Raw genomic sequence first — 13,724 nt, 5'->3', positions numbered from 1 at the left:
TTTGTTCACTAATGAGTGGACCGATTCCTGCCTGCTCAGGAAGATGCTGGACCACCAGAAGCTGACTTTATAAAATCCTCATGAGGGCCTTGTCCCACCCGTGGTACTGCACTGCGCCTTTGTCCCGGAACAAAGGGTTTCTGTTTGCTCCAGTGAGGTGAAGACTGATGTCTCCTTCATCATTGTTCAGGTTTCACACAAAGGGGCTATTCTGCACAAGTGGCTGGAGAAAGCAGAAAAGGAAGGGTCAAAAATTGTCACTTCAGCACGTTTCTGCTCAAACTCCCGAATCGCGATAGGAAGCAGCAAGGGCTGCAGAAATCTTGGGGCAGAAGACAACGGTGAAGTTGTGAAGTCAGCAGTTTTCAAAGAGAGCCTAGGAATCTGCCAGCTTCGATTCACTCAAGCTTTCAAAAGTGAGGCTGTACCCAGTAAAATATCCTAGTTTCTGTAAAAAATAAAGCGGCATAATTCAACAGGGAGCTATAATGACTATCTTAAACAATTTAGCAACCTAACCCAGCCTGAAAAATACCACATAAATATTTTCAGCAGTAGCTGGGGGGAAGCAGATGTGGCATCATGTTACTGCTATCAGAGTCAGTGAATTGTGCAGCTGCTGGACCTAGCTTTTATTTCTGAAGAATACCATGCTCCATCACCCTGAACTATAAGGAAACCTGGAGGAGGTGGCGGCGACTTAGATATGTAGAAACCAACTATTTCAGGAGAAGATGTGAAGTTAGGGAGTTTTCCCTCAGGCAAGCTCTGGTTTCTTCTGCTCCCCCTGCTGCTTGACAAATTTTATGACAGCTGTTTTCAGCTTTACACCACCCTTCGCAGAACACAAAGTTCACAGAAATCTATACTGACTTGCATGCGCCTGAGGAATAATTGCTGTAAGAGAACGTCCTTGTGATTCAAGTCATCAGCATTATGGTAAACCTCTTTCAAATACGACTGTGGTCTGACATTTTTACTGAATGCAGATCCAGGGCTTTTGGCTTTGTAGGATCACGGGATTCTTCAGGTTGAAAGGGCCTCAGGAGTTCATGGGATCCAGCCTCTGGCTCAGAGCAGGGTCAGCTGCAAGGTCAGGGCAGGTTCCCTGGGGCTTTGGCCAGTCTGGTCTTGAAAACCTTACATTTCCCACACAAGAAAAGGACCCACTTTCTGCCTGCTTCAGAATTACAGGGCATGTGAGCACATCATCACGATATATCGTCATGTTTCATATTGCTTGATGGGGCTCTGAGCAACCTGATCTAGTAACATTGTCCTTGCTTACTGCAGGGGAATTGGACCAGATGATCTTTAAAGGTCCCTTCCAACCCAACATATTCTATGATTCTGTCCCAAAAGAGCATCAGACTGTAGGAACCTTCAACACCTCCATTTGGACTCACCAATTTTAATTTTTTGTCTTAAAAGCTATGTATCAATAACTCCTTAAAACTGGGGGAGCTGTGCAAAGCCCAACCTCTGCCATGATTTACAGCAAAGGTAGCACAGGATTCTCCAGGTCCATTCTGGTGTGGGCCAGGCTGTGGGATGCAGCAATCTTCCATAGCAAGCCAGTGATGCAGACCTCTAGTGCCATACCATACCCAGCAATTCCTGCACAGATTCTAAGGAACTTTATGATGGTTTACAGCAGTGTGCTTACAAACAAAACAAAACAAACAAAAACCAGAGTATTTAAAGGCAACAGATTTTTCACTTGATTATTTTCACGTTAAACTCACATGTAATTTCCTATCAACAGGGAATAATGTCTTTCTGATAAAACTTTTTGATTCACTGGTCCAGAATAAAACACAAAATCCTTTATTTGTTTAAAGCAATAAGTAGTTGGATCTCCTTCCTCTGTAAGAACTCTGTTGAACATTTTCCACGTTGTTCAACTACTTGAGAGACTGCACAGTGGAACGAGTGCTTCAGGAGGTATAAGGAAGATACCTACAGAGTCATATAAAGAAAGACCTCAATTTTCAAGGTAAATGAAGATGTGGATTTCAAAAAGCCATAAGAGCAGCACTAACAAATTCAACTTTTTTTTCCAACATCTTGCACAGAGGAGTCAAATTCAGTTTTTCATTCTGATGCAAGTTAGAACAAGACACTCTTTTGACTTACAAACATATCTGCAAGATTAGCTCATCTTGTAAGCGGTACCAGCTCTGAAAGAAGACAGAAATATGGAAGTTCTGCTTATGTGAGAAAGAGGGAGGCCATGGAGATGTTTGGTATGTCAGGATATCAGACCATGTAAGACAGGCTACTTTTTGATCTGCTTATTGCACATTTGAAAAGGAAAAATCATATGACTTACAGTCTTCCATATTAGTGGAAGTGATAAACTTAACTGACACTATCCCAAAGATCTGAGGTGTACTTCAAAGCTGAGATGTGTAGTAAGGTGTAAAGTAGATTTCCTCTGCCTTCACTGGGCACCACATAGCATAAATTGGCATAGAGAGGTCATGAACAAGGCATGGGTTAAATTAAGGAAGATGCAATCCTCAGTATATACATAGAAAAATATTTTGAGGGTAAAAAACCTCTGTGTGACAGCCATACTTCTGTAAGTATAGCAGTTCAACAAATGATATCTGCTGAGAGTTGTTTTGCAGGAGAAAAAGATGATCTGCATTTCATCAGAGAACCTTTAGCAGTTTAACAGTACCCTTCCCAATGGTAAAATCAGTTATTCCAGGCTGGTACGTGTCTAACCCATTTTTTTAAATATCCATTTTTTATTCCATAGCTTCTTTCTGAGGAACACAAAGCCATATCATGTCATCAGGCAGTGTTTATTCTATCTGCAGCCTGCACTGAAGTCTAGGAGCACTGTGCTGTTGCTCATAGCTCACTGGAATACTCTTTTGTGCTGTGTATTTATCAGTGAATGACGCCAAAGACAGGCAGCTTTCTACAAGGGCCTAAAAGCAAATGAGTCCAGCACCCTGCGGATTGCTATACACATGACAATAGCCTTTGCTAGCATAATCTATTATAATGCATTGTGTAATGGGTCTCTGAGGTTTAGTAATCCCTGTCAGCAACCAGAATAAATGGGGATAGAGCTTCCTGGAGATGCAGAGCGTATGAAGAGACTGTTAGAAGAACTACTAGCATTCAAACACATGGAGCACGTGAAACAAAACCTCATGAACAGCCTTTTGTCACAATCGTTTGTGAAAGTCAAATGCATGAAGCATGCTTGAGAGAAGAGATTAAAGAGAAGTTGGACTGAGCAGCACCAGTTTGATATTTTCCTTACCAAAACAAAGATTTGGTGCATTCTCTTAGGCTTGTTGACAGCAGAAGTTTTCACATGTAACATTTTATTATGCCTAGACACTAAATTTGCTAGCTGAGCATAGCAAGGTTCCACATGAAAGTAAGCACTTCTACCTACAGAGAGTGTCTGAGCTGCAAGTGAGAAGTTTTTTGGACTTCTTTTAATGCACACCTGGATTGAGGGGAAAAAAAATCACTAATGTATTAGATATTTTGTATGCACAACATTTTGCTGCATGGTGTTAAGGTGCACCACAGTTACTGAACACCTGAAGCTGTAACTGCCAGCAGCTCAGACCATGCAGCCAGGGAAGAAAAATCTCTTACTCTGGACTTGGCCTGCTTTTTGTACCCTTTGCTTATGCCAGCCCCAGTGACCTTTAGCAGGGTACTAACCTAGCTAAAGTTTCATCTGATCTTGTACAGCTATACTGATTTTATTATGCTGGTGTAAATCATTGACATATTTAATAAAATCTTTCAAATTTTACTACTGTAGGTCAGTTAAAGACAAGTTACCCAATAGCACAACCCTTCAGATCAGTTCAAATCATTAAAACACTTTTAGAAATACTTAGGCTACTGTTATTTATACAGAGATAACACCACCATAGTAAATACTACTGTCCTTACTCAGGTCTGCATATTCTCTGTAGTGTTCCACTCTCTTCTTTGTAGCTTCATTTTTTCCTGTTTTTAAAATGCTCATCACTGCTCAGTTGAAGTTCTGTTTAAATGATCAAAGGCTTTAACAAAACTATCCTTTAATACCATGGTACACTTATACCATAAGATAACAGAAAATCAAGTCAATTCTGTTGCTAGAATACCATAAGCAAAAATCCTTACCCCCAAAGCATTAAATTGCTTCAGCCTCAGCAGAATTGCCAAGTACAGTATTCGTTACTGTGTATAGCCATTGCAGACAACTGCAATTGCAACCCCAAGCTGCAATGCCATTATGCGTGTGTGTTGCTAGTCTATGCTGAAGCATTTACTGTTTCATCTTCACCTCTTGATTAGATTAACTGAAGGTATAACTGTAACCCTACCCAAGCCTATTTATTCTATTTTTAACCTTGGAGACACATGCAGAAAGATGTAAGGGAGGGGGAGAGGAAACAAACAGTGTTTAAGATAGGAGACATACTAAGACATATTATAGGTAAACCTATTTTCTAAAATCTTTCCTGATCCGAGCCCCAGGAAGTTACCACTGCTTACTCCAGTAGATCCCACCTCTAACTGTGCGTGCCATGCCCTGTGTTTCACTGGACTACGTGCGCTATTTCATCTGCTACCATCTTCTCTGGTCCCCTTTCTGACCAGTCTTCACCCTTTACCAAGGTAATCACAAACATTATACAGACTGTTCAGCATCACAAAACACCAAGATTTCATCCTGTTTTCAGTTTACTTCACCTGTAATAAAATCAGTAGCCAAAATACCTTCCTTCCTTTGCATGCTTAATGTTACTGTCTTCCTGATGTAGAGCCTGGCTTTTTCCACTATATTTTGAATTTGTCTTTGAAATAATATGGAAACTTCCTGAGTTTCAAGTGCTCTAGAAGGTGAAATGCAGAGTGCTTGCATGATGCAAGGCATTAATTTCTTTTTCTGAGGTTTTGTCCCTTGCAGGCAGTGAGATTATCATCTGCTCATAAGATGACAGAGAGGAATCTCTTTGCAAAAGGAAACTAGTTATCAGTATTCAACCTAAAGATGGAAGCACGCTGAGACAGAAATAGAAGGTCCTTCTGCTGCCATACTTCACCTCCTCAAACTGCTTATTCTTGAGCTTAACAGTCACTGCTGTCTTTACCCACCAGCTGCTATATATAAGAAGTGCTCTTCGAAGCCATGTGTCAGCACCGACTGCTGATTGGGGGAGGGAAGTGGGGAATAGTGCAGTTTGCAACAGCTAAGGAGGAATGACTGCATACCACCTGGGTATAAGTCATTACCTCTGATTTGCAAACTTGATCTTTCTCCCATAAGAGCTGGATGGAGATTGACTTTGTTTTATTAAGGCCAGAACCAAAGTTTAACTTCAAAGAAAACAGGATTGAGAACAGTGCTTTTGGTCAATTACTCACTTTCCTGTCTGACTATGTTGGAATATTCTTCCAAGTGTCTGTTGAAGAAGGAAAGACTGCTGTATTTGCTTTTTGCTAGCAGTGGGCAGGCTCTGCTGTTAGCATAAATGTATGGAATCTTGCAGCAGCAGTAACTATACTGCTCAGTAGGATGTTAATGGCATTGTGCAGTACGAGCAGCATAAACGTCTTTGCTTTCATGAAAACAGCAAATTATGGTTGAAGAGTGGACATCTTGGCATCTTATTTTGTTTATTGAACTTTAAAGAAAGATTTGACAAAATATTCCCTGATTTAGAGGTCATTTGAGGTAAGAATACAAATCACTGCAGTCTGCCACAATGAAAGAATTTGCTCTTGTCACTGTACAGTTACTTTTTAATAACTGGGTTCTCAGCCACATAGCCTCCTCTGCTCTGGATGGTCCCATCTGCTTCAGTTGTAACCTGTACAAGTAGTTTGGCAGGGAGAGAGAAGTGCTGGCTAAAGCAGAAAAAACCCTCCATCCTCAGTTCATTTGTCTTCTGCTCTTACCTTCCTCCACTTGATATTCTCTGTATACCTATGCAGAGCAGATGGAGATACACTGCAAGACAACATCAAGTTAGGCACATAAAACATTCAATTGTAAAATGCAAGTAGTGGTTCCTACCCTAAGAAGTGGGGAAGAGAACTGAAGAGGAGCCTTTTTGCAGGAAGATGAAATGTTTTGTTCACTGCACAGGCTGTCAGAACACAAGACCTCCCAGGGGCCACTTGGTCATGGTCTTTGGGAAACTTCTGTGGTCTGGGTACTTGTAGGCTAAACAGAAGATACAAACTGTGGCACACAACCAGAGAATGAGTGAGAAGTCCCAGCTGTCTCGGAGGTGGTAGGACTTCAAAGACTAGCTTTAAAAGCCATCCGAACATGTAGGGATGTGACAGCTGTTTAATAGGAGAAAAGCTAGATACGATGATGCTATCTTGTAGGCTAAATTATGAGTGGTTACAGAGTCTTACGGAGCCATCAGATAGTACAGCCAGTGCACATAATTTACCTGGTACACTGGTTTGCAACATGGCAGAGGAGTGTCTGAGCATTTAAAGTCTCACTTCCTTAACATCTGCTTTACTGTGAGAATAACAGGAAGAAATAACTTCTTAAATCACAAAACGAAGTTAAATAACAAAGGACTTATACTTGAAAGGACTTCTGGTACCCCTTGTTACAGGAAAAGTCCTGTAGGGGCTGTCAGCACCATTCCTCAATGATTGTCTTGAACCAAAGCTGGACCTGCCAGCTGCCAAGAGCCCCCTCAGCCTCAGGACTGACCAAAAAATTAAACAGCATGTACTACCGCTGTACCTTTTGTTGCAGGTTTTTTATTGAAGTTTTCCTTTCATGTATGGACTAAACAGCACACTCTTTAAAATAGCAACACTTGGTGGATTTGTGGCCTGAGAGCACCGTGTCTGCAGGACTACACTGAACACCTTTGCCTTTGTATCAGGCACATTATGTACCATCAGCATGACTATCAGCAGCATATATAAACGCCTAACCTTAGATTTAGGTCAGATCTCTGGGTCTTGGGGTACTACATATCTTTAGTTATTAAACATTTAATAATCTGGAAGAATATGGGTGTCTTAACCAGAGCAAGAATTGTAAATACCAAGTTTTTACTGTTTTTCTAACAATTAGACCATTCAAGTACAACCATTTGTAGGCAGCATAAAAATTCTTTCTATATGCGTCAGTCTTGGTATGTGAGGAACTGGAGGGGTAGGAATTGCTTCTGAAGTTAACATGCTTCTCTTACTTGTGTACTCTGTGTATTTGTGTGCAAGCTGAGTATAAATATACTATGTGTACCCTAGAGTCTTACTGCATTTAAAAGTTTTTAAATGTCTTTAGATTCTTGCAAAACAGTGCTTCAAATACGTTTCTGACAGTAAAGGAAATTAGTTCTGTGTTTATGAACTTTGCCTGTGATTGTTTGTTTTCCAATATTTTTGATCGATTGATTTGAGAGAAGTGAGAATCTGTTTTCCAGTCTTTATTGAGAATGACAAAATTGGTTGTGAGTTTTGGAGCGTTCAGCATTCTCAACTTAAGTCAAAGTCAAGAACTGTTAGTGACTGGGGTGGATTTCCAAAGAGCCTTCTAAAGCCTTCCTCCAATTTCTTCTTCATTATAGTCAGACTGAGCCATAACATAGGAGAACGGTTAAAAAAGTGATTAAAGTTAGTTATAAAATATGCCTACCTTAGTGATGATTAAAACCTCAATCATTGCATGCTACAGATCCCTGAACACTATGAAAAGGAAACAAATTTTTATTACTTTGTATCCATCTTCTTTCTTCATTTAATACCAAAAAAACCCTGTTGGTAGAGTAAACAAATGTTTTAGACCAGAAGAGCCTATATTTTGTTGTACTTCCCTTCTGACATACATTTTTTAATTTTGTTCCTCCTAGCTCTGTTTTGTGATGTTTTGGACGCCAAACGTGTCAGAGAAGATTTTAGTTGACATAATTGGAGTAGACTTCGCTTTTGCAGAGCTGTGTGTTGTTCCTCTGCGCATCTTCTCCTTCTTTCCAGTTCCAGGTAAAAAACAAGAAAATAAAAACTTTGTAACCTCAAAACCAAACCAGCTTGGGGGTGCAGTCATGGAGTCTGCCATGGCTGTACATACAAGAGTGGCTAAACGTATGCCTGGCATAAGTAACGTGGTTTTTATTGAAGTTGGTGTAGGCTAAAACTATTTACATGGGTAGTCAAGATACGAATGTTGCAGTAAGAGCAGTCTGTCATTAAGCAGATTTCTGACTGTCAAAGTCTGAATTCTGTCTATTGTAGCTGACCAAGAACACACACACACACACACACACACACACACACACACGAATGGCAGTAGCAAGACATGCATGCCAAGACTGAAATAAACTGCCTGGGATAGCATCTAGGACCAGCTCCACAGTAACATCACCTCCATTAGTCTCCCCTTCTGCTGCCAGCCTCGGTGACACTTTTAGATGTCATCACAGCATGAACAATATAGGATAAAAGTTATTGCCTCTATTTGTGAACAATATAGAATAAAAGTTAATGCCCTCAAGAGAGAGGTAATCAAAATATTTCACCTCAAAACATTTCTAGGTTCTGTAATCAAATGCTACATAATGTCGTGTTTTCTGCTTATTTGACAAGACAGTTTTGTAATAAAGGTAAATTCCAAATATAAGAATAGGTGCACATACATAGTGTTTTTTGTGACTAGCTGTTACACCGTGTATCACACAGGAGCTAGAGGGAAAATTTTCCTTGGTACAATTTCTGTTTAGGGAAGGGATATTCCTTTAATGAAGAAAACAGAATAGACCATCTAATAAATTGGTTGTAAGATAACATCTCTCAGGAAGGCTTGCTGTCTATAACTGATGCTTTGGTTTTTTCAAAAATCAGTATAAGAAAGCAATTTGGACACAAGATCTATTTCATTTCTAGTACTTTTCCCAGTGTGTGAAGTTCCCAGAAACAAATTTCACCATGGTTATTTCTGAACAGTGCTCTCCGCATGAAAAAGCTTCATATGAGATGACTGATATTTTTTTATTCTCTCGCCTCCCTTTCTTCCCATCCCCTCCTCTTCCCCTGCTTCTGAACAGTGACGGTCAGAGCGCACTTGACTGGTTGGCTGATGACTCTGAAGAAGACATTTGTGCTGGCACCCAGCTCAGTGCTGCGGATTATTGTCCTCATCACCAGTCTCATCGTGCTGCCTTACTTGGGGTAAAGCATTCTCCTCTCCACAGAGCTGATGGGTTTGCTTTCCTCTTCATTTCTGTCTCATGTCACTTAATAGCTGAATTTGGGTAGCTCAGAACATTTTCCCCAAACACTAACCATAATGTAAAGCCTAAATGGTGTCAATATCTGGAAAAAAAACATCTACAAATTCTCAAGTATGACTTTCCTCTAGGCAGGCATGATAGTGATGTCCCTTTTGAATAAAATAGGCAAATGTCAGAGAGGCAAACATGTATCCTACGGGGAATTTATTTCAATTCTATTAAATGCACAGTTAAGAAAGCTAGTGGAAGAATATTCTGTTTATAAGTTAAATAATCTGTTTTACAGCACTCTGTATGAGACTTTGAATTCTTAGTCCATTATTTGATTCAGAATGTTTCTTTTAAACAGTGACGCCATAACAAAAAACAAAAAGCCCTTTAGAGTACCATTTCTTCTTTTTGCCAGTGTATTATGTCTTTGAAGGAAATATTTCTAACAACAGATGTATTCTATATGCCAGTGGAAATATAGTTATGAATCATGCATTCTCACACAGCCATGACTACTTTCTTTTTATGCCACCCACAGAGTTCATGGAGCCACCCTTGGAGTAGGATCCCTTCTAGCTGGTTTTGTAGGAGAATCCACCATGGTTGCGATAGCAGCCTGTTACGTCTATCGGAAACAGGTGAGAATTAGGCTCTGTGGGATCTGGTAAAAGCAGCTGATGAGCATAGTGGATTTTAGTTCAGATTAAGAGTACACTTTTGAAATGTCACTCTCCAGCATCCTCACTTACTGGATTGGGTTTGCTTCCCCATGTTGTCTCAAGAGTGTGCAACTTGGGAATTCTCTGGGTTTAAATAAATCCAAAAGGTGCCCTCCAACTGCTAGTGGGCATTCAGGGCATGGGACCAGGCTGAGGGACACACTGATCTGAAGGAAACCTCTTGCTCCTCAAAACTTGTGTCATGGATATCATGTACTTATCACCACCAGTTTTGCACTGTAGATCTGCTATTACAGTACAACATAGCTTCTTTATGTTGACGTAGAAACTACTCATCCGAGTTTATTACATGTATATGTGTATGTATATGTGTGTGTGTATATACACGTATACTTCTGTTTCTTTATAAAACCAGCTCTGCTGAAAATGGACAAAAAGTACAGGTGCTCATTTTTTTTGCCGTCTACAGAAGTGGCTTAAAACAACACACAGTCCTGCAGCAGTAGAGGTTAAGAGCTTACAGACACTTAAACAGGCGAGGATTTCTCATAGGCATGCTTTAACATATTTCGTACACTACAGTCCTGCATGTACAGAGTAGTAGCGGTACATGGATTTCTAAGAATATTCCACTAAATGAAGTCAAACATAGGGAAATACTGGCTTAGTGACTGGGTACATCGCAGTACCTGTGTGCTATGCCCTTCCAGTTATGTGTTCAAAGCACTGTGTAGGCACCAAGCCCAACTCCAAGCAGAAGTGGCATGGTGTGTCCATGGTGCAGAAGGACTCTGTGGATGGGAGCAGAAAATATAATCTATGTATTTACATGTTTTTTAGACTTCTTACTGAAAGCAAAGAGAAGATGCCCACCACTTCTCTTTTTAGCAAAAAAACATGGAAGATGGGATATCTAAAAGCCTTATGTTGGAACAAACTAAAAGCAGTTTTGATATGTTATTACAGTGCAGGCCATGGCAGTAGGCCAACGTGTACAAGGTTCATAAGAAAACAGAAGACCTTGGTCAGTCTGTCATGTTTTTCTTGAGCACCAAAGAACCTGTAGACACTGAAGACTGGTCTTGGCCTGTGGTTTCACAACATACATCCCTTTGAACTAACCCCCTCATTGCTTGCTTGTTACAGCAGTAGCTCATAGAGTGTTTCTGGCCAGGGACATGGTGCTTAATTTTTTGCAGTGGTGAGTGCAGGCAGTAGTAGTAACAGCAGTGCCAACCTAATTTATTCCCTTACCAGAATTAGTATGTCACTGACAGCATCCTCTCAACAACCAGTGTGACAGTGGTAGAGCCCACCAGTAGCCATATGCACCAACTTGTTTTCACCTACAGTGGTAATAAGCAGGCAGCGTTTGAGAGCTGCAAATCAAGTGTTGTGTAGACACCACTGAAATTTTGAACCTCTGATATGCCCAACTCAGCTGAATCAATAATACCTGTCGGGGATTTTTTTGTCAGCTGCACAAGTGTTTTCTGTAAAACTAGTTAGCCTGCTGAGAAATGGATAATAAGGAACAGATGCTTCAACTTGTTTTGTAGTGGAGCTGAATGCTTCTTAGCTTTACTAATCCAGGACATCCTGGATGAATCATAGGACTCTTGAATGCCCTCCTGCTCCTGCTAGCCAAAAGAACAGTAATATTACTTGGCCCTAGTGGGGGATCACAGTGAATCAGCAATGCCAAGAAAAACCAGCATATACACATCTTGTAAAATTCCTGAAGTCTGATATTTGAGAAGTTAGATTGCCACCTCTCTCTCTCTTCCCCTAGAGCAGCTTATCTTCTTTCATATTTTCTTGCTTTTCTGTTTTTTGGTCTTTTTTTAATAAAAAGTCTGTGATGTAAAAGATTCCAGATGCTGTCTTTGCTCCAGCTGAAGCCTGTTGTGGATGTTGCTTAGCATAAGAAATGCCTCTATTATTGCATTTATGTTAGAAAGGAGAAAGCTGAGCCCCAGGAAGGTTATGGAAACCTTTCCAGTTAAGTTGACAAGCCATATTAGTGACAAGCCATGAATATGACACGAATACTCTAGTTCTTAATAACATACTAAAAAACCCTGTTATTTGCACATCACTTCTTCCAGTGCCCAAAGTTTGTAGGACTGTGTTCATGCACTGCTTACTGATGGGTTTCTGAATGCTTGTTTCAATCTAGAAAAAGAAGCGGAATGAGAATGAAACGGCTACAGAAGGTGAAGACTCTGCCATGACCGACATGCCTCACACAGAGGAAATGACAGACATCGTAGAAATGAGAGAAGAGAATGAATAATAAAATGGGATGCAATTGTTCTCTGCAGGGACGATTGGAGTGACACTTCAGCATCTTGTTGTCTCTCATGCGTTTTTTGTTTGTTCATTTTTATTTTTGTAATAAAGAGGCCTTGATTTAAAAGGTTTCAGATAAATTCTCTAGCATACTGAGTATGCTCTCGCTGATGAGGGACCTAAAAAGAGGTCTTTGCTTTTTTTTTTTTTGCTTTTTTTTTCAATTGAATTTGTTTTCTCACTCCATGCAAACATAAAAGATACAATTGCATCACCGTAGAGTCTTCCTTACTTATGCATCCGCCTTCTCTGGACAATCTGCATTTGTCAACCAAAGCCCTGCTCTCTGTGCACGTGTGCGTGTGTGGGTGTGCAGGCACTTGCACGCTCACACACGCAGGCGTGCCACTGGCTCAGTGCTACTGCCATAATCCTACTCCCTCCCCTCTTTCCTTTTCCTTCCTTTTCTTTATGAGAAATGTAAAGGAAAAGAAGTTTGGAATACAGAGCTTTATTTTACTTGCTTGAAGATGACTTTGCTACATAAACTAATATACTATGGTGAACTATATCTTTTTGTTTGGCCTCATCACTAGAGCTTATACTGCACAGGGTACAAGACAGGGAGGAACGTGTAAGTCTCTGCATACAAAGTGGAGAAAAACAGGTTCCTCCCTCATGTTAAAAGTGTGTGGATGTGTATATACACACACAGGTACATAAACAGAGACATACATATATATATATGTATTTATATATATATGCACACGATAAATAAAACACAGGACAAGAACTCTATTTAGCTTTCATTCCATCAGAAAGATAGTAATCTTCTGAAAAATGTAAACGTTGAATTCAGAATTTTCTTGGATCGTTAAGCCCCACCTTACATATAATTTTCTTTAGGAAAAAAACAAACAAACATGCACTTTCCTCTTGTGAAGAGGGTGATGGCAACTGATAGACTTTGACTGTATTTGAATTTAAAAAAAATAAATATTGACAAGCTTTACCAAAGTTCTTGCCCACTGATTTAACTTTAATTTTTAAAGGTTGATTTGCTCCATATACTTATTTCTGGTGCCTATATATTTCAAAAAAAAGATCAGATCATGTATGCAGGATACCATGGTATATCTCATTACTACACATAGTTCCATGAAATTTTTTTATATAGAGATGTACGCATACTGCCACACATCTGCGTGTTTATGTGTATGTACTTTTATATATACACATAGACACGTGCACACATGTATATGTATGTTTTGCTATAACATATTTACCTATGCAGTAGATCAAAATCTGTATGATGAAGCTCAAGTACTGATGGTCCTCCAAGTCATTAATTAGGGACCTTGGTCATATGTTAGTTCTCAAGGGAAGAGTTACGTGGAAGCGGGGAGCTGTGCACATCAGTGGGCAAGGGCTGTGCTCGGGGAAGACGGCAGGCGCTGTGCGGCTGTGGTTGAGGTGGGCCTTAAATAACAGAGCGAGAGGTCGGGTGGACTTCTTGTTT

General features: G+C 40.2%; 1 protein-coding gene across 1 annotated transcript in view; it reads left to right on the top strand.

Moving 5' to 3' along the window:
* Positions 1 to 12,327, top strand: part of ANKH (ANKH inorganic pyrophosphate transport regulator) — a 41,965-nt gene extending 29,638 nt beyond the window's left edge. Inside the window, exons 8-11 of the mRNA XM_010194472.1 lie at positions 7,866 to 7,995; positions 9,057 to 9,180; positions 9,772 to 9,871; positions 12,093 to 12,327. Of these exons, the coding sequence (XP_010192774.1) occupies positions 7,866 to 7,995; positions 9,057 to 9,180; positions 9,772 to 9,871; positions 12,093 to 12,209 (471 nt within the window). The 3' untranslated portion in view covers positions 12,210 to 12,327. The remainder of the gene's footprint in view (positions 1 to 7,865; positions 7,996 to 9,056; positions 9,181 to 9,771; positions 9,872 to 12,092) is intronic.
* Positions 12,328 to 13,724: the final 1,397 nt, after the last annotated feature.

Source organism: Mesitornis unicolor, unplaced genomic scaffold (assembly GCF_000695765.1).
Source record: "Mesitornis unicolor isolate BGI_N332 unplaced genomic scaffold, ASM69576v1 scaffold29981, whole genome shotgun sequence".
NCBI lineage: Eukaryota > Metazoa > Chordata > Aves > Mesitornithiformes > Mesitornithidae > Mesitornis > Mesitornis unicolor.
This window is presented reverse-complemented; position numbering and strand designations above follow the sequence as displayed.